This window comes from Mastigoproctus giganteus, chromosome 11, assembly GCF_048544385.1.
Source record: "Mastigoproctus giganteus isolate SK-2022 chromosome 11, ASM4854438v1, whole genome shotgun sequence".
NCBI classification, from domain to species: Eukaryota; Metazoa; Arthropoda; class Arachnida; order Uropygi; family Thelyphonidae; genus Mastigoproctus; species Mastigoproctus giganteus.
Window position 1 is genome coordinate 104,135,060 of NC_143585.1, and position 26,641 is coordinate 104,161,700.

Here is a 26,641-nt window from a genome sequence, read left to right on the forward strand (position 1 = left end):
GCCAACTTAGTTCAGCCCCTATTTGACCACTTACTTGTGGTTTTTTGGCAATTATAACGAGCTCTGCTTCAACTTACTACGAGTAGAAAATCGTTTATCCGTATTCCTCTCGTTAATCCAGATACCCACTAAAACAACATGAGCGACGCTGAAGTTGAACTGATAGTTAAGGGACAGACAGATTACCCAATCCGCTCAAGGAATGAGGCCCCGGCAACTGGGGAAGGTATGAATAAACCTACAAAGACCAAGGCCAAGAAGAAAGAGAAGGGTAGAAGAAGGTCTGCTACAGACGTCCCAACAACGAAGGAAGTCTCTGAAGAGGCTGGCAATGAATCATTCAGCGAATCTGACCATGAAGAACAAAAGAGTCAGGAAACTGAGCATGAAGGAAAAAAGAGTCAGGAACCCCCTATTACCCAGGTTCCCCCGTTGACTGGGACTCCAGTGGAACAGATTATTGCCATTAGAGGAACCCTAAAAAAATACATGGCTAAGCAATCAAGTAGAATTACTGCTGCCATTAGAACTGATGTGATAGAGATCTTCAGTAAAATGGAGACAGTGGTCCAAAAATTGCACGTCGACCACGAGAGGCTGAAAGCAAAAATCGAAGTTCTCACACAGGAGGGGGAAAAACAAATGCAACAACGCCCCCGCTCCTTTTCAGAGGCGTTGAGGAATGGAGCTCAATATGTGCCTAACCAACCAGGAAAAGTACAAAACCGAAAGGTGGTAAGAAAGCCTGAATCACATGTTATTTTGGTTAAACCAGTGGAAGACGCACATTTAGATACCAGTGAAGCGGTCAAGGAAGCACTCACAAAAAACTTCAAGGAGCAGATGAAAACTGTAAAAATAAAGAGTATTAGAAAGACCAGGCATCCAGGAGTCTTAATAGAAACAGACACCAGGGAGGAGGCACAAACCATCCTGAATAATGCCGACATGACAAATTTCGGGCTTAGGGCAGTAGCCCCAAAGAAAAAAGGGCCTTCAGTTATGATCTTTGATGTGGACGAGAGCTTAACACCAGAGGAGCTCAAAGCCGAGATCTTTAATAAAAATCTAAGTATATACCTGCAAGATGAGGCTAGCGTGGATGATATTATTCCGAAATACAAAACGAAGACCAAGTCACCTACAAACGTAAACTGGGTAATCGAACTATCAACCAGAGCATGGCAAATTCTGGGAGCTCAAAACAGAATATTCATTGGATGGGGTAGCCATAGATTCAAAGAATATATTCCTGTCCGCAGATGTTACAGGTGTCTCCGCTTTGGCCATACCTCACATACTTGCAATCAGCGTGAATCCACATGTGGCCACTGTGCCCAAAAGGGACACGACTATAAGGATTGTCCTGTCAGAGATCAGCTGCCAAGCTGCGCAAATTGCAAGGCTGCAAAGGCTCCACACCAACATTCCATCCGAGATACCAACTGCCCTGTCTATCTAAAAGTAAAGAGTCTTTACCAAATGCGAATAAATTATGGATAGAATTCTTTCTCCCAATTACCAACTAGAGATAAGAATTGTACAATTAAATGCGCAGAGAGCAAGAGTTGTTGCAGACCAGCTGAAGATAAAGGCTGAGGAAAAACAAATAGATCTAATCCTGCTCCAGGTGCCCTATGTTCGCTCTGGTTATGGGCTACCCCTCATCATATAAAATTATCCACTGTACAAATGACCAACCATGGGCTGCGATTGTCATCAGAAACCCTGATATCACAGCAACCAAGATCACCCCACTATGCACTTCCATCAGTGCCTGTGCCCAAATCATGACATCTCTTGGATCACTGTTCATCCTCTCTCTCTACAGCCATCCAGGTGAAGACATCACTTCTGCGATCTCTCTGATTGAAATGGCACTCCAGCTCCTCCCGGGTGGGCATCTACTGATAGGCATGGACTCAAACTGTCGCTCGCCACTCTGGCACAGTCAGGCACCAGATAGGAATGCCCTAGGAAATGGCTCAAGACTGGAGGACCTTATCCTCACATCAGGCTTACAAATCTTAAACCGCCCAGGACATCTACCCACTTACAGTGGCCCACTCTGGGAGAGCGAAATTGATATCACAATGGCTACGCCTGACTTAGCCAACAAACTTTCCGGCTGGACGGTCCAGGAGTCCTGGACCACTTCAGACCACAGAGCGATCACATTCTCCCTTGTTCGCTCGGTGGAACGCGGCGCATCGATTCCAAAGGACATTGTGCGTTATAACACCAAAAAAGCGGATTGGCAACGCTTCCTTGTGGAACTGTCCAGAAGGCTACCGGATGATGTTCCTCTACCAGCTTCACTCTCGCCAGATCACTGTGTACGCAATATTACTGCCATCATCAAAAGTGCCTGTGATCTGTCCATTCCGCGTAGGAGGCCATACCGCTATGCTGTCCCCTGGTGGAATACAGACCTTCGGGACTTAAGAAAGAGGGCACAACAAGCCAGGAAAACTTACCAACGTGCACGTGCCCATCTTCTCCCACATGAAGTTGAAGCTGCCCGGGAGGCATATCGGGTAGTTCGAAACATGTACACCAAGGAAATTCGTAAGTGTAAGAAGGAATCATGGCACACCCTGGTCTCTACTATTGGCAATGAAGACCCATGGGGCATCGTGTTCCGCATCGTCACCAATAGGCTGCCTAGAGGTGAGGTTCTTAGTACAACTCTCAAACCGGGTGGCTCTTCAACCTTTACCTGGTCTGACTCAATAAACAATATTCTTGATTCCATTTACCCTACTGAATTTACAGCGATGTCACTGGAGCAACAGCAGTTCATCGACAGTAATCAAGCTTATCAGCCAGAGGCTACAGAACCGCCCTTCACTATGTTAGAGATGAATATGGCTCTGGCTAAAATGAAAGATGGCAAAACGCCAGGTGCTGACTTACTCGAAGTCGACGTAGTCAAGAAATTCGCTGAAGTCTATCCCACCACACTCTTGAGCCTCCTCAACAGGTGCCTTGCTGAAGGAACTTTCCCTGTACCCTGGACGACTGCTACTCTCAAGCTGATCCTGAAAAATCCAGATAAACCGCCCCAACTTCCTGCTTCCTACCGACCAATTGCTCTGCTCTCCGTTTTGGCCAAGCTTCTAGAACGACTTCTGCTGTATCGCCTTTCCATCTGCTATACCGATAAGCAACTCACCTTACCATGTCAGTTTGGATTCAAGACAGGCTCCAGCACTGAAGACGCTATACACAACTTGATTACCCAGGCCACACATACAACTTCAAAGTATACTCTAGCCATCATGGTGGACTTTGCTGGTGCCTTCGATCGACTGTGGTGGCCCAGTGTCCTTCGGAGGCTTCGGCAGGCAAACACGTCCAAAAACCTATACAATAGTCTAAAATCCTATCTCAGCAATAGAAAATTACAAGTTGTAAACAAATACCAGACTATGACAAGATGCGTTCACCGGGGTTGCCCCCAGGGCTCTGTCCTTGGGCCATTCCTCTGGTCCATTGTTCTGGACGAGTTCCTGGGGTTTGATCTGGGTGGAGCCAGACCCTTAGCCTTCGCTGATGATCTTGTTCTAGTGGTGCAAGGTGACACAAGAGCGGCACTGGAAGAAAAAGCAAATACAGCTCTGGAAAAGCTCCAAAACTGGGCAGCACTCCACAACCTCTCAATTTCTGGTGAGAAAACAAAATAGATTCTCCTCAAAGGAAAGCTACAAATACGCAGGCCTCCAACAATGAAGTTAAATAACATCCCTATACGTCTCTACACAGAAGTCAAATACCTGGGAATCTACATTGACACCGGTCTTACCTTTCACTCTCATCTGAAGTACTTATCCACAAAAATCCGAAAGTATACGGCTATGATAAGAAGAGTCAGCAGAGCGGACTGGGGTTTGAAGCATAAAGCTTTGTCTCTCATCTATAAAGCGGCGTTTCTCCCAATTGTGTGTTATGGAGCCTCAGTTTGGTGTACAAAGGCCATCCTGGAAAAGAACAAGCGTAAACTTGACTCAATACAAAGATTCATGATGTTATCTATCTGCAGGGCATGTCGCACTGACAGCACCCCTGCCCTACAGGTTATTACTGGATGCTTGCCACTCTATCTTGAGGTGATTAAAAGGGGACTTTACCATCGATTAAAGAAGGGAATTCCGACACAGTTGTTAAATCTTCAACTGCAGCTTACCAATGACTTGAAACAAGAAAGAAAACGTATCTTCACACACCTTCAAGGAATTTGGCAGCATTCATGGGAAACCACGCCCAAAGGAGAAATTACCAGAAGATTCCTCCCATCCAGGTGTTGCAGACCAGGTGGTTTTCACCTGGTCTGCAAGTTACATTCCTGATCACAGGACATGGGCCCTTTCAACAAAAATTGACAGCAATGGGAATTGAAAGCAATCCATTCTGCCACTGTGGCGAAGAGGAGTCATGGGGGCATGTCATGTATGAGTGCCCTGCTTACGATGATTGTAGGCTCAATTTTTTTACTGAAATCCAGGAGAACCCTCGTAACCATGAAACATACCTGCTTCAGAATGAAACAACATACAAAGCCTTAACGAGTTACGCACAAGCTGTCTTTACCATCAGACGGGCAAAGTTTGCTGAACTTAGAGCTGCTCAGAACAACGACCTTCAAGTGCAAACACAAACTGGGGTCGGATAGCATTTTCCCAACTGATAAAAGAGTAAGACTGAAGATTAAAATACTATGCTGGCATCATCATGGTTGGCACTCCTTGAAAAGCTGACCCCCAGAGAGTGCTTGGCCTTTGGCACTCGCACAGTGGCGCCTGCTCCTGTGACTTTTGATCCCTCTACGCATCCCCTATTTCTCCTTACTCGGGTGGACTGCCTTCTCTATCTGTCCACTTTAGCTTGTTCCTCACATTCAGACCCCCCCCTCTTGTTCCCCAGGCCTTCTCTTCTCTTCCTCTCTCTTTTTTTTTTTTTTTTTTTTTTTTTTTAACTTGGTCTTCGTCCAGGACGCTCAGGAGACCCTGGCGGAGACCAGCCAGAGAATAAAGGGCAGCCTGGTTACCTCCTAGCGGTGTGTGCGGGCAACGTGAGGTCCCACCAGGGGCCCCGCGGCCAAATGCCAGGACACCCAACAGAACCTAACGCAATATGTCATATACAACAGACAACACTTTTCTGGCATTTACGGTAGTTCTGTATTTCTTCACAGCGTACATATGGCGCAGATGTGAGAAATCACAGGTGGCGCCTGACCCTAACACTATGCACACTATGATTACAAGACACACTGCGCGGGTAGCACAGTGGTATTGTCACCGTCTCCCCACACCGGGTGGAAAAGGCCTGGGTTCGAATCCCGTCGATGACGCGAGGAACTTTAATGGGCTTTTTTCACTCCGTGGCTGAGTTAGTTGGTCTCAGGCGTAGATAGCAAGGTTTTTCTCCCCAGTAACTGGGGTTTTTTCGTCCAGCAAAACAGGAAAATCAACCATAGAACATACGCAATTTACAGACACAAATACGGGTTAATGTATTTAATTACGGGTAACCCTAAAATAATAATTTGATTACAAGACACACAGAGTCGCATTTTCATAGGCTGGGGAAGCCATAGGTTTAAGGAGCATATTTCGGTTACGAAATGTTACAAGTGCCTTCGCTGTGACCACACATCACATACATGCAACCAGCGTGATTCAACATGTGGCTGCTGTGCCCAAAAGGCACAAATACACATACTGCCCAGCAAAATACCAGCTCCCAGTCTGTACAAACTGCAAAGCAGTGAAAGCTCCTCGTCAACACTGAATCAGGGATGGGAACTGTCCGGTATACCTAAAAGCCAAAAGCTAATACCAAATGAGAATCAACTATGGATAGAGGCCCCTCTACAAACTGCCAACATGAAATAAAAATAGTTCAACTGAACGCGCAAAGAGCGAGGCTGGTAGCTGACCAACTAAAAGTGGAAATAGAGGAAAACCAAATGGATGTGGCCTTATTACAGGAACCGTATGTTCGCTCAGATGTGGTCACAGGTTACCTTGCATCCTATAAAATGGTCTACTGTAAAACCGACAACCCATATGAGCAGCAATAATCATCAGGAACCCAGAAATCAGTACAACAACGATTACGCCACTCTGCACTGAAAACAGTGCCTGTGCACAAACCATAACTCAGTTAGAGTCCTTGTTCCTATTAACAATATATACTCACCCTGGTGAGGACATCACTCCAGCGATCTCAACCATTTGGACGGCTCTTGAGACTCTCCGGGGGGGGGGGGGGATGACTAATAATAGCCATGGATGCAAACTACAAATTTCTACTCTGGCACAATCGCACTCCTGACAGATCTGCCCAACGAAATGGTGCAAAACTAGAAGAATTCTTTCTAGCCACAGGTCTCCAGTAATAAACCGCCCAGATCAACTTCCAACTTACAGTGGCCCCCTTTGGGAGAGCTACATAGATGTTACAGCAGCCACCCCAGATATTGCCAACAAACTAGCCAAATGGACTGTACAAGAAGCTTGGACCACGTCGGACCACAGAGCGATATCATTTTCTCTGGTTCGCTCTGTGGAATGGACCCCTGCGATCCCACGAGATGTGATACGATACAATTCAAAAAAAAAAGGCAGACTGGCAACGCTTTCGGACTGAGCTGACAAGAAGACTTCCTGAAGACACTCCACTCCCTGAAGCACTCCCTTCAGACGATTGCGTACGGATTATTACCACTGCCATAAGATCTGCATGTGATCTCTCCATCCTACGCAGAAGGCCCTACCGGTATGCAGTTCCCTGGTGGAATCCCCAACTACAGGATCTCAGAAGAAGAGTCCACCATGCAAGAAAAATGTTCCAGCAGGCTCGATCAAGGCTACCTCCCCATGAGGTAGATGCCGCCAGGGAGGCTTACCGCATTGTCAGAAATGAATACACAAAGCTAATACGTAAAAGTAAAAAGCAAACGTGGCAAACCCTGGTATCCACTTCTGGGAATAAGGACCCCTGGGGCATCGTTTTCAGGATCGTAACAAACAAGCTGCCGCGAGGAGAGGTACTCGACATGACCCTAAAGATGGATGGCTCCTCTACTTATACCTGGAAGGATAGCATTAACAATATTCTAGACACCATTTATCCCATTGAAGCTGCAGCTATGACTCAACAAAAACAAGAAATAGTAGATTAAAATTACAACTATCATCCTGCCTCTGTGGAATCCCCCTACACTAACATTGAGATGGACTTGGCAATAAACAAAATGAAAGAAGGAAAAACACCTGGTGCAGCTCTGCTGAAAGTGGATGTGGTTAAAAAATTTGCAGAATACTATCCTGTTACTCTCCTAAGCCTTCTAAATAGGCGCCTGACAGAAGGCACCTTTCCAACATCCTGGAAAACGGCAACCATGAAATTTATGTTGAAAAGTCCCGACAAGCCACCACAAATTCCAACCTCCCTACCGCCCGATTACCTTGCTGTCTGTATTGGCCAAGTTACAAGAACGCCTGCTCCTATTTCGCTTAACCGCCAGATATGAAGAACAAAAACTGCCAAGTGACAAGCAATTTGGATTTAAAGCAGGTTTCTGCACAGAAGATGCCATCAACAGATTAATCACTCAAGCAACCCACACAGCCTTTAAGTACTCCCTTGCAATCATGGTAGACTTTGCTGGGACCTTTGATCGACTATGGTGGCCCCGTTTTCTTCGGAGGCTTCGGCAGTCAAATGTTTCCAACAACCTATACAACAGCTTAAGGTCATATCTAACTGGTAGAAAAGTCAAAGTTACCAACATATTCCAGACAGTGACTAGGTACATCGATCGAGGCTGTCCGCAGGGCTCTGTGCTTGGCCCGTTCCTCTGGTCTATATTCCTGGACGAGTTCCTGGGAATGAACCTGGTGTGTGTGGGGGGGGGGGGGGAGTTGAGCCCTTGGCCTTCGCGGATGATCTTGTCCTTTTGGTTTGTGCTAATACCAGGCGACACTGGAGACAATGCCAAATGGAAAACTGGTGAAATTCCAGAACTGGGCAGCCCTGCACAACCTTACCATTTCGGGAGAGAAGACAAAATCTATACTCCTTAAAGGCAGGCTACAAATCACAAGACCGCCTACAATAAAATTAAACTTTATACCCATACGACTGCACACTGAAGTCAAGCTCCTAGGTATCTTCTTAGACTCGGGGCTTACCTTCCGTATCTAGCCAACAAAATTCAAAGGTACACTGCTATGATAAGGCGGGTCAGGAGGGCAGACTGGGGGCTGAAACACAAGGCTCTTACTCTCATATACCAAGCGGTATATGTGCCAATTGTGTGTTATAGTGCCTCCATCTGGTACCGAAAAGCCATTCTAGCAAGAAACAAACGTAAGCTGGATTCAATCCAGAGGTTCATGCTCCTTTCAATTTGCAGGGCGTGCCACACCGTCAGCACCCCTGCTCTGCAGGTATTAACTGGATGCCAGCCACTATACCTAGAAGTGGTGAAAAGAGGACTTTTTTGTCATTTAAGGAACGGAGCTCCAATCTAACTGCTTAATTTTCAACTTGACACCACAAACGGCCCCAGGAAGGAAAGACAACTGATAACCCAACATCTGTAAGGCAACATGACTGAGACACCACAACAAAGGGGGCCATCACAAAACGATTCCTTCCATCTATAAGTTCAACTCACCCAGAACTTCCACCCTGGTTTTCGCCTGGCCTCCATGTGACCTTTATCATCACCGGGCATGGATCCTTCCAACAAATACTGACTGCCATGGGAATCGAGAATCATCCACGTTGTCTCTGCGGCGAAGAGGAGTCCTGGGGGCACCTCATGTATGAGTGTCCCAGCTACGACAACATTAGGCTTAAATTCCTCACCACAATACAATGAACCCTCGCAATCAAGAATTCACTTTGCTACTCAAGGAAGATACCTGTAAGGCATTAACCACCTACGCGCAGGAAACATTTGCACTTAAGCGAGCTAAGATTGCAGAACTCAGAGCCCAAGAACTAAACCAGACCGGTGTGGGATAACTCTCCATCCCACCCACCCCCCAAGACCAACACAGACATGAACATGCTAACCCTAATAGGATAGGATTTATTTCAGGCACCATCCAAGGTGCAGGACGCTGGCATTCCTCGGAGTGCGGGATTTAAAAGTCATTGCAAACCCGAAATGGGTAGGATATACTGCTGGCACCGATCTAGGTGCGGGATTGCTGGCACTGACCACAATGCGGGATTTACAGGCACTATGCCATTGGCAATTACACAGGGGCGCCTGTCCCCTGTGACTTTTAAACCCACACCCTTTCCTATACTTCGCCTAAAGTAGGGTGGATTAATTCTCCCCTATCAACCCACCCAAAAGCATTCCCCTTTCAATCCTCTCTTCTTCTATTCCCCCCCCCCTCTCTCTCTCTATTATTTTATTTTTATTTTATTTTATTTATTATTATTTTTTTTTACTTGGTCTCCGTCAGGAAGCTCAGGCAACCCTGGCGGAAGCCAGCCAGAGTATAATGGGCAGCCTGGCTCACCTCCCACTGGTGGTGGCGGGCAACGTGGGGTTCCCTTAGGGGACCTGCGGCCAACAGCTAGAAACAGAACATAGCACTACTCTGTCACAAACCAGACACCACATTTTTTCTGGCTTTTACAGAGCTTCTGTAATTCTTCACAAAGTACCGTGGCGCAGATGTGGGAAACCACCGGTGGCGCCTTCCACAAATGCCACTATGATTACAAGACAGTCTATAAGCAATATGACTGGAAGAACATCCTTCCTCACATAAAGCAACAATAGCACTCTTTCTTCGTGGCGTCAACTGCACGTAACTCGCCATCCTGGCACAAGCAAGGAATGACTGCAAAAACTCTTGCAGTCATTCCTTATATAGCTGAAAGTCACAGCTGATGCAATATTACGTCATCATCTACGCGTGTCAATCTTATAGATGCAATCTGTAAGAAATATTGCAATATACCTACGTTATTCGGGTGACAATTACAATTTTAAGGGGTGATGCACTTTGAACACCAGTGTATATATATATATAAAAACAAGTTTTTTACAATATATAATTAATATAAAGTGATCACTTTATATTAATTATTTTTTGCCAAAATAAACTCATATTTATATATACCTGTGTAATGTTTACACAGGTATATATAAATATGAGTTTATTTTGGCAAAAAATAATTAATATAAAGTGATCACTTTATATTAATTATTTTACTTTACAGTTCCCTCTCTAATTGGCTTTTCAATTTAGCCTATAATTCACTTAAATCATTATAATATATAGGTAAAATAATAAGAGAAATTTACCTCTGATTACAGCTCTGATTCATACTATATAATATATAGGATATTCACATTCTTTCCTTTTTTTCAAACCTACAACTTTTCTTATTTCTGCTATCCTTACGCTTTTAGTTTTTGGCATTTTTGTAAATTGCACTTTTATCAAACCCATTAATTCCTTCATGCACACACACACATATATATATGTGTGTATGTCATATATATATATATATAAGAAAGTATCACAGTACTCTGCCACTTTTGTTTTCTCTAATATGATCAAGAATTTGTGGTAACGCGTTGTTGGGTAGTGCAATACTTCTTAGAAAAGGCAAAAGAAGCTTCAGAATGTATCACTTCCTGGGTTGTATTTCCATATTTTTAAAATCTGAAGGCACAGCAGAACATCATTTGAGAGCTGCTGTATGTATATGGATAAAGTTCTCCACATTGCCTATCGATAATTCTAGTATTCTTCGTTATACTGTACAGAATTTCTAATAGAATTAAGTTTTCAGTAGTGTAAATTCGATTTTTCGATGAATTCCTCAAATCGCTAAGGTATGGGTTTCTGTTTAATTTTTTTTTAAAAACCAGTAAGGTATGTTTTCTGTTTTGAATTTTTAAAACCAGTGTCAATGTTTGAACTGTCGTTTTTTGGAGCTCAGAACGTCATTATTTAAGTGGTTATTTAATTTTTTCTGTTACAGATCACTAGCTCAATAACTGATCGAAATTAAGGTTTTGATGTGTGTGTTGCTGATGATGGGCGTTGATATACACTTTAACTTTGGTCCTATCACATTGCAATTAGAACATCTTACGCATCATGAGAGGACAGTAATAAAAGAATTGAATGGTGAGCGTTTTTCTTTTCAAAAGACAATTTGTTATTATAATAATCAGCTATTATACTATATTGCTTTTTTCATTAGGACATTCAAAATAACACTTACCGCTCCAAATTTGTGGAGTACAAGGTACTGTTCAGCTGAGGGATTCATACCAACATTTTGCAGTTTCCAGTTCATAATCTGAAACCATACAAAGAGAATTCTGGTTAAAAATGATAACTTGCAATGATAAAACGTTAATGGATTACAAGGTAATAATTCATGACTTGAACAGGTATTTAATCAGGGGAAAACAGAAATGCCATATTTCTATAAGATTAATGATATAAAGAAATCTGAAAAGCGACAGAAAAACTAATGAGGCTGAGAGACGGTAAGGCTTCTATAGTGCACCCAGTTGTATTAAAGAATGCTGCAACGGAGTGCACTATAACGGAGTCTTGCATTTGGGGAAAATGAATTCAGGGATGACTTACTAACTAGGAAACATGTATGAGGTTAAGCATATCCAACGAAGACTGATATGTCAGTACACTGTGTTTGTAGTTGCTCGTATTCTTCAGTCTGTTTTCTGTTTTCTGGCTGAATTAAAAACTCTAAATTTTGGGAGAAAAACCGTGCGATCCTTGCCTGAGACCGACTATATCAATCACTTTGTGAAAAGTGCACATAAAATTTCTTGTATCATTGATGTGAGAAATTATTTGCCATTTATACCACGTGCATGTATTTTAAAATGTATTTTTTGAAGCTTTGCCACATTAATCTACGCTTAAAATATTAGCAACATTTTGAGGTTCTACTGAAACCCTGTTCAGGTCTTTGGGGAAACATAAGAGAAATTACATGAATTTAATGTAGTAGTAAAAGTGCTTTCACATAGGATACTTATCAAGTATCCTATTGAATTTCTTCTGGAAAATAAAAAAAAAAAATAAAGTAAATGATAGCAATCTGCATTACACGATCCATCCGTGCTGATTCTTCATTATAACTGCTTAAACGGAGCCTTCTACGCCGTCTAGTCTGCAACTGGCTTTAGCAGGATCTGGGATTTGACTACCTGCATCTGCTACAGTGCTCTCTAGAACTATTAAGTCTTCATTTATATGAACTCATTATGCTTCACCTTCCTATCAGTTCTATGCAATTTATGGTATGTATTATATTCTTTTTATTATAATCCCATACTGATTTAAAGCAAAGAATTAAAACGTGCTAATATTCAGCATGGGAAGTTGACCTATGAACGAGCCAGGCTCCTAATAGGGCAAATTCTTCCAGAAATTCCCGAAAACTGCGTGTCCCCCCCTTTTTTTCCTTCACTCTGACTTTTTTTCCACTCTGAAGATTCACTAGCATCTGAGCTTCAGCTTCTTAGCTCCGACTCTAAATAAAGTTTTTCCAAGCACTACTATATGGTCATGGTGAATTATTTTTCATTAATTATGTACTCTAGTTAAGTACAATAAAGTAACGCTAAATAGAAGCTTGTCTTTTTTATAATTTAACTTTATTTCAATATTTATAATGCTGAAATGTTTTGAAGCTGCCGTGAGGTTCTCGCGGTTAGCACGTTGATTATGATTGCCGTCACTCCAAACAGTGCGGAAAAAGCCTGGGTTCCAATCCCTTCTCGACCGAAGGGACTTTTATTACCTTTTTTTTTTCTTCATGGCCGAGATAGTTGGTGTCGAGCGAGGGTTGCATGGCTTATATCTCCCAGAAACTTGAATGCTTGTTCAGAAAACAGGCAAATCTATCAAAGAATATAAACTGTTACAGGCACAATATACTAACGCCATTACGCATGCCTCATAGCCTTAGTTTGCGCAAGCTGGCGCCTAACGAACACCAACCAACCTTTTAAGGTTTCCTTGAGCATTACTTGGGACAATGTTGGAGAAGTGTTATTTAGAGCCAGCCATTTTGATGACCAGTTGGCTGAGCTGGGTTTTCTCAGTAAGCTGCTTTCAAAAAAGTTACAAGAAATTAATTACCCTTGCAGGAAGCATTTTTTTTCACAACCTAGCTGAGTTAGCGGATGCCACGCGATAACTTTTCTCTCTCTCTCTCTCTCGGAAATTGCTTTTTCGTCCTGCAAACGACTGCAGAAGAATGCACGTAATCACAGACAAAATATATGTACACCTCGTAGTCTTAATTGTCTTGGCTCTTAACCACTAACACACAAACAAATTAAAAATTTAAAAGCTAACATTCCCCCTATTTATGTTGCAGGCTGCATCCTGTTTTTAAGTTTTCACACTGCGCTACAAGTCAATAATAATATAGCAAATTCTTGATGCGTATGAGAATACTTGCAGGCATGAATATTTGACAGCTTCTGTTCTACGCTTTTTTCCCCCTGGTTTTTCTATAGATTTTAAATGTATTCTTCTTCCTCGACGTTCATATTTAGATCTTAATACAGTGGTTTGTTTTATATAATTGAAATGAAATGGTCTGATACCTTGTCTTTGAAGTATTCCATCATGCCTACTCCGGTAGCCACGCAGTGGATCAGGATAAGTCCTAAGACCCTTGCAGGTTGTGCAAGCTGTAAAATAGAGAAAATACTGAAGTACTTTATTTTTATATAACTGTAGTCAAATTAGTTTAGTTATTTGAAAAGAATATATAAGTATAGAAATTGAATGATAAGAATCTTATGCATAACTAGTAAATCCAGTCTGCTACTTTTTTTTTTTTTTTTTTTTTTACATTTTCTGGTTCTCTCAGAAAACTGCTTCACCGATGGTCGGCCTCTAACTACTTTGCTGTGGTTCGCCAGTAAATTAATCGATTTGATGCGTGATATTATTCGTTGAATTTACTCTCAGGACAGCTTTGGAATATCTTAACCGAACCTGACATCTTAGATAAACAAGTTAATGTAGGCAGTGCATTACGATTCAGGCGGGTTCATTTTTTTTTTTTTTTCCTTAAATTAATTGAATTTTTGTTCTTTTTCTGTGATTAATAGTAGTGGGAAGGAAATATAGTTATCTCTTTATCAATTAATTAATAAGATTATAATGTTATAAACACTTAATAACACTCTATAGTTGTATTTTTTATGAATTTAGCCGTTCAGTTTAATTACATAATAAACTGCATACTATTTATTACCCTTCTCCCATATACTTTTAAGTCTCTCTCTCTCTCTCTGTGCGTGTTCATAAGCGACACTGTTCACGAGTCTTACATAACAATACAAGCAAAGCGTGCTTGACTGTTTAAAGCTAACAATGCTGCGTTAAAACTACTACATTTAATGTATTAATTTCTTTTTCCATACATTTGTATAGAAAAAAAAAGTAATAATTGCCAGATTTCAAGTTGCCCGAATTTAATGAAATTATGTCTCGACAAATATTTTTAAAGGGCTTAAATATAAAATTTCATGAAAATCTGTCCACTAGGAGTCCCTCTGTTACGTGCGGGCGTACGAACTGACAAACGGAGGGATATAGTGATGGCAATAGGTGTGTGTGTATATATATATATATATATACACAGGTAGTTCTGGACTTTACGAGTTAATTCGTTCCTAGCGCGCGCTCTTAAGGCGAAAACTGGTAAAGCGGGAATTTATATCCCACAGACATAAAGTTAAAAATAAGGGTTACGTTCTTAACAATGAAATTAGTTTATGTTTAAACAATGATTGATTTATCGAAAGAAATGAAAACGTAGCCTGTAAAATCAAGTAAATTATAATAATAAAGAAATTATTTACGACTTATAAATGTCAAAGAATGTTTATTCTTCATCATCATCGACTAAATGCACACTTGTTGATAACTCATTATTGACTCGGCACTCGGTTTGTTGCACAAGGAATCGTCTTCTTCAGAAATGCTTCAAGAGGCGTTTGTTTCCAAGATTTGCTTCTCTTTTCTTTATAAATTTCAATAGCATGCATACAAGGTGGTAGATGACTCTCATCAACCGGTGCAATACCACCACTTTGCTTATTGGAGGCTTGAAGTGGTGAAACCCATGTTTATTCTCTAGAGCAAAGTTTCTAGGCATCCCCCCATCCCCCTCCCATACTTCTCTTTCAACCTATGCACGGTACTAAGTACTATAGGTTTTGAAACCTTTCGTGTTTGGGGTTTTCATAAAAAAAAAAAAAAAAAAAAAAAAGAGCATTTTTTAACGGAATGCACAAATTGCAACTAACTCGATTTGAGCGGAGTAACAAGTTTAGGAAGCTTAAAAAAAAAAGGAATGAAGAGAAGATTCTGAAAACTTATTTATATGTTTTTCATACGATTGACGAATCACCTTTCACCATAATAACGTAAAAAACCGCACAATTCCCGCTATCGGTATTTTCGCAAATGCAAGAAGATCGAGTTTACTACCCGTTTATAATTGCTTGCAGTAACAGAAAAGCCCAATAAACGGGAAAGTGCAAATTGTTTTTATTGTTTTATGGTCGTGACCTCCAAAAATGTGCTTTAGAAAAATATCACAAAAGCGTTTAAAATTGATTCTTATAAAGGAACAGGCGCCTCCGTAGCCAGGTGGGAAGGAGCAACAGTGCCTAGCACACGCTTCTTGATTAGACCGGGGTTCGAGCCCGTCACCACCAAATACGGAGGATGCAGAAAGGTCAGGGAATGACCACCGCATATCCCGGAGCAATATGGCCTTAGTTGCTAATGCTCCTAAAAACCAAATAACAACAACAACATAACGGAACATATGATAACGATGAAAGTGTAGTGCATTTTAATGATTTGAATTGGTAACTAATATAATTTATAAACCACGCTCACGACCTTTTATATGTTCTTAAGGACTCGTGACCTTAAAAATAACATTTTAGGGAGATAAATAGCTTAGTTATAAAGCGAAAATTTCAACTTCCGAGATTTTGAAACGAATTACCAAAAAACAATGTGTTATTGGGTTCGCATTACGATATTTTAACGATACGATGGACACGCGTTTCTGGAACTGATTAATACCATAAAACGTGGTACACTCTATTGTATAGCTACGCACGTGGTTTGGAATGCGGTATTTATGAATGTTTAACATTCATTTTTTGCAATTAATGTTCATATTTTCGATTTTGTTGATACTTGGGGAAAAAAAACTCGTAAACCCAGGAACTCCTAAAGCGAGAACTGCCTGTATATATAATATTTTAAATAAATATAATGATGGAAGTGTAAGTTACACAGAATGCCCAAAGCTAAAAGGAAAAGGATAGAAATAAGTAATTAAAAAGTGATCTGTAATATAAAAAGTGACATGTAATAAAAAATAAAAGTAAAAGTAGCTAACATCAGATAAGGGTGGGTAAATTTGGCTGTAAATCAAAAAGGGGAATAAAGCAAATATCAAATAAATCTGATTTCAGCAAAATAAAAGTTGATACATGACAAGAATAGATGGTTTTATGTGAAACCCCTTGGGGAACCTACAATGGATTTATAACTAAAGTAAGAGACGTATACTTGCGATTGCAACGTATCTAAATGTCTCTAGAAAAAAGCTTCGATTGGGGAACCTGATACTTGCGATCTTCGTCTTTATTTTCTTAGGTTTTGTCGCTTTCATTCTTGCTCGATACTCTTGAGAACGCTCTGTACTTGATTTAGGCATCGTTGAACACTCAAATTACATTTTCGAAAATTATTGATGTGAACACGTCTGTAGCTGCACCGACTGTTTTTTTTTTTTTTTTGTAATTTTTGTATTTTTTTTCTAATTTGAATTTTGTAAATCGGTTCACTCGAACTGGAGAATGGAATATACTGAAAATGCGAAACAAAAAAAGAAATTGTTTACAAATACAGTATTTTCGAAAATTATTGATGTGAACACGTCTGTAGCTGCACCGACTGTTTTTTTTTTTTTTTTGTAATTTTTGTATTTTTTTTCTAATTTGAATTTTGTAAATCGGTTCACTCGAACTGGAGAATGGAATATACTGAAAATGCGAAACAAAAAAAGAAATTGTTTACAAATACAGTACTTGTAATGTTGCAATCATACCTCCTGCAGTAGTAACTGCAAGAAGTATGATTGCAATGAAGACTTCCTGCAGGAAGTCTTCATACTGCAGGATTGTAACGTCATACTATTAAACAAATGGCTACAATCGAATGGGTAATTAGGGGCTGTTGGCATGGATTTCGCCGACCTCTTCCAAGCCAATGATGTTTTCACATAAAATAAAGCATCTTTCATGCGTATAAGGTATACACGCGGTATTTTTGCTTGTTTTCTTGTATTTTTAATGCAGTTGGACGAAATTCAAACGAATGGCGTTTGAATCTTGTAAATCGGCTCACTAGAACTGGAGATATCGTAAGGTTTGTGCTTGTGTTACGCAAGGGCCTGAGTCTCAAGTGCAATCTCAAAAGGATCTTCGTTGCGGAATTCTGGCTTCTGAAATGAGTTAGCGTCCAGTTGCGCCTTCATGCAGCTCTTCGAACAACAGAATTAACCAAATTCCATATTGCTACGTAGAATCCAAACGTTCATCGGAGAAAGGCGACTGCTGTGTTTCATAACAAAGATTATAACCGGAAAAACTAAACTATTATATTAGGGTCACCTATAAAGTCACATCAACTACCCATGTGTATTGTGTCGTTAAATTATGCGTTCTCTGGTGGATTTGCCTGTTTTGCTGGACGAAAAACCTAATTTTTTCTGTTAATAGAAACGCCACCTACGCCTGAGACCGACAAACTCAGCCACGGAGTGAAAAAAGGTCCATAAAATTTCCTTGTGTTATTGAATGGATTCGAAGCCAGGCCTTTTCGATACCACTGTGCTACCCGCGCAGAGAGATTATAACCGGAGCAATAATGGCAGTATATTCTGAAGAGAAATGCTTCTGGCGTATATCTCGGCCATGACTCAACATCGCGACCGCCAACAGATTCTTGCTAAAGCGTTAAAGCAGATGCATTACACTTCCAAAAACATCGACGCAAGAAGTGGTGAGATATAAGAAATACAGACTGGAAATCTTGCTGCACTAAATATATCAAATTTTATATCCCATGTTGTTGGTGTAGTAGGGTTTTAGGAGCATCAGCTACTAAGGCCATATTATTTCGTGTATATTGTCTGCAAATTACGTGTGTTCTGAGGTCGATTTTCTGTTTTCTTGACGAAAAACTCGAATTTCCGGGAGGAAAACGTTGCTAGCCTCGCCTGAGACTGATTAAATCATGTAAAAAATGCCCATAAAAATTCCTCCCGTCATCGACAAGACTCGAACTGAGGTCTTTTCTACCCAGTGTGGACAAGTGTTTTTTGTAAAGGGTGGCTCCTTGAATGTCAGTTCATCTCCGCTTCGTATATCTGTGAAGAATGGCATCACTACAAACGGGCCAGTACAGTATGTGAATGACGTAGGTTTGTGTGTATTATGTTTGTGTTGTTGTTGTGTCTTGCTATTTGGCTACCCAGAAGCATCAGTCACCTGGACAGATGATTCTGGCTACTCATCCACACCCCAGGAAGGTGGGCCAGTCCGAGTAGTGCTCGTGCTGTCTCAATTCGAGACTCTGACCCACCTGATGTTGCCAAAAGGTGGGCCAAACTCCTCTGGGGGTCCCGGTGTGGGGAAGACGGCGTTCCTACCAGCTGTGCTACCCACGAAGGCTATGTCCAATGTTCTCCTGATGCGTCCAAGTGGCACTTCCTACTGCCACTCATGGAAACCCCGCCAAATCTCCGCTGCCCTCCAAGTGACTTTTCTTCCAAAAAATCACCACTACCGACACATAAGCTCCGTTTATTCGACTTCAACCGGAGCATCAGTAGAAGTAAATAGAGTACAATATTACATGTTATTTATAATAAATCATGAACCCATGAAACTTAGGAACAGCAGCTTTATTCAAAGCATAAATAATTTAATCTTATACCCTATTGCAAACGATGCGTTCCACTTCAGTATCACGTTCCCACACGAGATGATTGGCTCCCGCTATAATTAAAATTATCATCTAAAATCATTACTGTACTTACGGCAAACCTGACGAGAATGTTCGCTCCTGCACCTTCTCCAAATCCAACCACCAGCTTTACTCTGTAGTAAAATAAAGTAATAAATTTATACGACATATATTTCGTTGAAGATTAACTGTAATATCAGTATTCCAAATTATTTATAAGTAACTACACTGCTCGACAAAATTAACATAATACATAGAAAACATGGTGTAACTCGTGCAGCTTGCTATCAAGTGATAAAAAGTTAGTGTGGTGGTGTACAATAGAATAAGGAAATGAGGAAACAGCAAAACACTTCTGACACATATAACGGAAATTTTTAGGGGTTGTATAAGAATTACCAAAATGGGCACATTACAGAAGTCGATATAAGATGCTCGCATGGCATCAGCATGGTGTATAATCCCTCCAAAGGCTAAACAGGCCTGATAGCATTGAACCATGCTCGATATAAGGGTATCTATAAGATTCTGTGGCAACAAATTCCATCTTCCACCAGCGCAGACCTTAGTTCACCAACTGACCGAGGAGTTGGCTGTCGGCGTGCAGCGTGACGCCCAAGGGCGTCCCACACATGTTCGATCGGATTTAAGTCTGGTGATTGTGCTAGCCACGGCTTCAGCTTCAAGATGTTCCTCCACCATTTGAGCTCTATATTCAATGGAATTGTCGTGCATGAAAAGAAAATCTGGGCTAACCGCACCCCTAAAAAGTCGCACATAGGGTTCTAGGATCTGTTTTCGGTACATGTGTGCAGTTACGGTATACTCCTGTCAGAAAACATGAGTGGTACAGTCTTTTATCATTATTCCGATCCAGACGAGAACGCCGCCTCCACCGTAAGTGTCACTTTCTCTGACAGTGGAGAGATTGTACTGCATTTCTTTGTCTCCATATGAAATAACGTCTAGAATCTGTTTGTAGGCTAAAATGGCAAAGAACAGAACTCTACCTCAGGGCTCCAATCTCATATTCATGCCACCACTTTCGACGAGCTCTGCGGTGGTTTGTGGTTAATGGAACACAAAACACTGGCTTCCTTATATAGAATCCACTTGAATTGAGCCATTTTAGCACTGTTCGGTTGGACTGTGTTCAGAAGGCTCAACAGGTGGCCTCAGCAACCTCAAGACACAGTTGATGACACAGCATTATAGAGATCCGTCTTGTTGTTAGAGCCTGTTAGCGCTCACTGATGGTTGGCTTAGCCCTCGTGCGCCCTTGGCCAGCTCTTCTTGTAATAGTTCCTGTCTCCTGGAATTGCGTTCATAGTGCTCAGATGACACTGTGACACATTAAGCCAATGTGCCACTTCCGCCTGCCCGGTTTTAAGTAGTTCAATGGTCCGCTATGTCAAAGAATCATCTAAACAACAATCACGTGCCATCCTGAGTGCTGGAGATGGGGCTATTCCACTGAGCAAGCCAGAAAACGCGAATGAAGTGATGTGGTCGCAACCGGTGTTTTTATAGGCATGATAATTTGCATAATGTGCGACTCAGTAAGGTAGTAGATCGATTTATATTGGATACTCGGAATTTGCATGCCGGGATGCCAGTTATATCAAATATTCGCCTTCACCGATACTGTTCACAATAAAATATTCATTAAAACCATTTTGTTCTGCTGATTTTGTCGAGCAGTGTTATTACAGTAAATATAGTAAATGAAAATAAAATCGGCTTGCTGTTGGGACCTGGTTAAATAATAATGTTCTTTATCTTAATAAGGATAAATAATATATGTGTATATATACATATATTATTTATCTTGGTGTTCAAAGAAAGTGGTGTTCTGGTGTTCAAAGAAAGTGCATCACCTAGGAATTTTAAACCCTTTTTCGCGATGGTATGTTACCTTAATGATTAGCATCACAAATAGAAATATAAACAAAAGATATTTATTAATAGTTAAGGCAAAGATAAGTAATATTTGACAGGTGCTCTCAAATATTCCAAATGAGAATTTGCAACCTTTATACAACAGTTTTGGTAAACACCACAATTATGGCTGAAATATTATCAGAAGCTCTCAGTTTGCTTCAGTTTATCATTTTAAATAGAAAACAAAATGAAACGTTTACCAAGTGCAAACTAATATTTAGTTGAACCGCCTCTGGCCACGATGACGGCAGCACACCGTCGAGGCATTGACAAGATCAATTTCTGAAGATAGTCAACTGACAGTTCGTGGTTCCAAACGCGAATTATGTCTTCCTGAAGTTCACGAAGGGTCTTTGGTTTCTTTCTGACAACTGGACATTCCACACGATGCCAACAGTTCTCAATAGGATTCAGGTCCGGGTTGTTTCCTGGCCAGCTAAGGGTTGTAATGGACCGTTCTTTCAACCATTTTTTCACCTCTAACAAATGTAACACATTACTGTCGAAACTCTAATGCAGAAATGAAGCTAGAGTAACTACAGAAGTGCCTACTTACACTTTTCGCCCGATGACAAGAAGCAGAGTCGTCCTGAAAGATGCAGTTACTTGGCAGGTTGAAATGGTCTCTAATGATTGGCAGCAATTTTTGCCTTCAAAGTATCCATTGACACATACGGAACCTTTTATAAACTGGAGGTGACCTACTCCGCGATACGAAATGCACCCCCAATATCATTTGGCTGGTAGGGAATTTCACTGTAGACACCATACAGCTTCTTCACCACGTTTACGGCGAATCGATTGTCTCCCATCAGAGCCATGCAGGTTGAATTTCTTCTCATCCGAGAAAATAACTGACTTACACTGCTTGGGGGTCCATTTGACATGCTCTTTACACCAAATCAATCGGGCCTTTTTCATTTTTTTTGTGTAGGAAGGGCTTCTTCTTAGGACGACGGGCTAAGTCAGTGGTCTTCTGACTGTTACTGCACTTACTACCACTCCTGTATGTTCTAATAAAAAAAAAAAAGTAATTATATTACGTAGGGCATACAGATCATGGATGACCTTACAGAAGCAAGTAAAAAGATTGAAAAAAAAAAAAAAAACAACAACTAAAGTAATGATATCGGAATATAGGAATTGGAAAGAACCTGATGTAGCCCAGTGGTCAGGAGCGAGAGTGCATAGCGTGCGTTCATTGATTGGACCGGCGTTCAAGCCCGTGACTACTAAATACTATAAATATTTGTATTGACGATTTATTGTAAACTCTACTGACTTGGTTGTCATGCCGGAGTATAAACATAAATTTTTTTTTTTTCTTTTAAAAAGAAGAAAGGAACTTACCGTTACCTTGTAACGGTAAGTTCCTTTCTTCTTTTTAAAAATATTTATTTATTATTATTATTTTTTTTTGTTAAGGCGAAATACAAATATTTTTCGCCTTAACAAAGTTTAGCTGCTCTTCACTGCTACTTTGTAAGCCATTATATCTCTGAACTATCCTGAGCAGTTTAGGCACCATGTATTTAATAGCGTTCATCACCACATATTGCATTTCAATTTATACGTCCAACTAGCCAACAGGCATCATACCATGCAATTTTTTTCACACCACTTTCTAACATCTTCTCTATTGATCCCACCTCTGTCTTCCCCCCACAGTCTTCAGTCTCCCCACCCTCTCTCTAACTTTGCGACCGCGTTTAATGAAACCAAAATTTTCCAAACCCACACTCAAAAACTTAAGTCAACCATGCAAAAACCCTATTACCATATGGCCTACCACCTTTCAGCGTAAAATATACAGTAGTAACGTTTTTTTTTTTTTTTTATATCCTAGCCACTGAAATCTCAGAAAATTAGGTGGCAGGGCCTGTCAGAGTAAATATAACTATACTGGGTGTATCTGGTCTGCCTCCACGAGGCCAAGTGTGAGCAACGGTGGGTCCCATTAGGGGCCCAACGGCTAAAAGGCCAGATGAACAACGATACAAAACATTACACATCACAATATCCATACACTTTTAAATCTCTGGCCTTTACAGTGCACTGTATCACACGACAATGTATACTACGCGGAGATGGGGGGGAACTCCTGGTGCTGTCTGACCCAAAAACACTTGACTTTTTAACTTGGTTTGCTTTCCTGCGAATGGTATTACATAAATTTCGAGTAATCTTTTGAGCGCGATCGGCGTTTTCATGTTTGTTTGCCTGGTTCCGTATAAACTAATTAAAGTTGATACTTTGCATCTTTTTCATGTTTATTAAGGAGCTGTAGTCTATTAATGAGAAGAACAAACACTTGTAACCGTAATGGATTCCACTATTATTGTTATTATTATAATTATATTTTTCTTTGTTATTGGGTTTAGATTGATTATATTTTCACGGTCTCTGGAAACCTCGGTTAATCCATAATTGTTTAATCCATCCCTGAATAGTCGAGAGTGTAATAACAGTTCGTATATTCAGCAGCTGAATACTTTTAAAATTTTAGAAAATGAAGTTTATCCAAAAATTTACATTTATAGATTTTATTAAGATTGTATTTACTTACTTCAGCTGATCTAGGATTGTAACCAGATCTTCTCCCATCATTTGGATTGTGGGAAAGGCAAAACTGCAAGAGAAGAAATATATCAGTTCATTAGGTGCTAACATTCAATTAAGTATACAAGTTAACCACGATAAACTAATTTACGCTAAGAAAATATCGTTCCAGAATCTATACGGATTCCTTGATAACATGCAAGATAGGGTTATAAGGAATTGAGTTACAAGTAATCTTCATACTTAGCTGTTCATTGTGATGAGATGCCATTCGAGCCAGGAGCCCAGTGAGAAGTGCTACTTCTTAGAGAGCGTGTGCTGCACGTGAAAATGTATGCGTTAGTTTCGTTACGTTTTATTCGGAAATAAAATGTAACGAAATCTTCTTTCAATGACCCATATATGTCTGTTTAATGTTCTTTTTTGAATTTTCTAATATAAATAGCCTCTTTAATTTTTTCTTTTTTCCATTCTATTCCCTCCGATTCTGTAATTTTACAATTGCCTGTTTTTAAACTTGGCTTTTAAAGACAGGAGAAAGGAGTCAGAGGAGTTTAAATCTAATAATTTTGACAAGAACACAACCGTTATCCGTATTTAGTAGTCATTTGGGTTCGAACCAGGGTCAAGTCAAACGCGTGTGCTACTGCTCTCCCATGGTAACGATTAGGTTACCAGTGTTATTTTCTTCTAAAAGCTGTTCGAATTTTTGCTATTCTTCGTCCTCGGTTCCCTCTTGTGCACATACTGCATCAAATTCACCACCCAGCCATTTAAACCAAATGTCATTTCATCCGCCTCCATCCATTTTTTTTTTTTTTTTTTTTTTGTCTTTTCATTTGTACCTTTCCGGTACATACATAAACTTCTTACCGAGTACTTTTTCCACTTCTTTCCATTTTATTTCAATAAGTCCTCATTACATCCAGTTCTTAAGGTGTTCCTATTCGTATAACCTTATGCCAGCCAGGTCTTTCATCCAATCTTTCCATCCGATTTTAATAGCGAGATAATTCACCACCGGCTTGCTGAGACGGCTGCAGCTTCACCACTGGTCTCCATTTAACCGAGTGATTTCCAACCTGTGGGTGGTCATTGTATTTGTTAATGGTCGCGAAGCTATATTTCCGTTATATCTATATTAACGGTATAATCAGTATATTTAATAAAATACTGATAAATAAAATTATTAAATGTTCAGACCTTTTTAATTGTTACGATTCTCTCGTAAATCATAACAATTAATATAAGCCGCGGCAAATTTGTTGTAATACGCATGTGCGGCTTCGGTTTTTGTTAGCCAAATCGTAATCACTTAGTCCTCGCACAGTCCTAAGAGAACACACATTTTCAGTCCATTAATTTTTTTTCACACACAATTTTATGTACATTTTCAAGATTTATATATTAATTTATATACAGTTTTAAATATACCTTCTCATGTGGGAACACCTGTGTGTGTGCGTGAGTGCGCGCGCTCGCGTTTCTGGGTGGCTTTCAGGCTAAAAACTCATCTCCACCTTGTCCTGTGTTACAAAATCTCTGTATATACTGGGCCTGAAAAGTGTAAATGTTTGGGTGCAAGATGTTAGTGTGTGTTCCCTGGTGGAAAAGTGTCAGGTCACTTTTCCACCAGGGAGCAGCCAGCAGCTGCTGCCTAACCCTAGCACTAGGATCGAGGCCTGGATCTATTATCACCTGTGATGTGCGATACAGTCAAAGCTCTTTTATAACAAACCCCCCCCCAAGCAAATGAGAAAATCAGTTGTTATATAGCTAGTTCATAAAATCAGCAAAAGAACAAAGAAAAGATTGAACATTCAGAATATGTACTACAGTACTAAACAAGAAAATAAAGATTGTACACAGTAGCACATATGTATAGTATCACGTATATGTGTATATACATATATATCAAGACCCGGCCATAGGCAGTGGAATTGCTTCCAAACTTTAAAAAATGATCTGTCAAAATGCGCTGTTTCAGTGGTAGAGCATCTTTTAAAAGAGAATTATGAAGGCGCATTATAGTGGTTCACTCACTTTCAGTTATGCTGCGCTTGGAGAAAAAAAAACAAGGCAAGTTCTAATGCTCAATGGGCGTCCTTCAACAAAAGTTGTTCCTCAACCATACGAGGGTTTAGTGTAAAACAACGTTAACTACGAAATCATTTTGTAGTTTATGTTTTTGTAATTAATAAAAAAAAAAGTCTTTTGACATTTTCTTGGTTTACCGGAAATGTACTTGCATCTTAAGCTAACTTGCAAAGTACTAGAGAGTACTTTGCAAGTTATACAGTTCTATGACATGATATGCATTGTTATTTGTATAAAGTAAGACAAAAATTATCGCAAAAAGAAAATACAATTTTGTAGTTAACTTTGACACTAAGCCAGAGAGAGAGAGAGAGAGAGAGAGAGAGAGAGAGAGAGAGAGAGAATCATTAATGCCCTTCACGGCCAAAAAGCCAGGGGTTTACATTTTTACAGCCTCCTGAAACTTCCGGGAAAATCTAACAATTATTTACAAAAAAAGATAATTTTACAAATGAAAACATATTTTGATACAAAGGAGAGAACTCCTTACGAGAGTTAAGTTTGATTGAGCTGACTTAACATCGAGATAAGAGCACCAGCTCAATCAGACAGGAACAGATGCAAGGTACACATCAGTCATTGCTGATTAGTCCTACTAACCATAATTTTTTTCCGGTAAGTCCGGTCAGCAGCGAATTTGTTCAAGTCGGCGTCAAGTGCCTGGGTTTGCTTCAACATCTGCTGAGGGAGGAACCTGTCCGAGAGATGGAGCCGTGCTGAATGCGATGTCGAGCTCGGGATTGGCCCTAAGGGCAGCAGGGGGATCCTCCAGCCACAGGTATCCCAGAATGAAGGTGTAGTAATTATGCCTGTTATCATCTTGACTGTTGCTAGGAGGCGTTGGTCGTCGACTAAGGTGGGAAGCAGTGGAATCCCGAGAGAGTTGGCAAGCTGCTTGGTACGAATCAGAGCTGGAAGGTTGTGCTTCC

General features: G+C 40.5%; 1 protein-coding gene across 1 annotated transcript in view; it reads right to left on the reverse strand.

Annotated features, from left to right (window-relative positions):
* The window catches only part of LOC150078319 (uncharacterized protein ZK1073.1-like), a 483,468-nt gene that overhangs the window by 184,245 nt on the left and 272,582 nt on the right, over positions 1–26,641 (reverse strand). Inside the window, exons 5-8 of the mRNA XM_090384761.1 lie at positions 23,623–23,685; positions 19,189–19,249; positions 13,649–13,735; positions 11,278–11,355 (exon numbers count right to left, since the gene is read on the reverse strand). Of these exons, the coding sequence (XP_090240887.1) occupies positions 11,278–11,355; positions 13,649–13,735; positions 19,189–19,249; positions 23,623–23,685 (289 nt within the window). The remainder of the gene's footprint in view (positions 1–11,277; positions 11,356–13,648; positions 13,736–19,188; positions 19,250–23,622; positions 23,686–26,641) is intronic.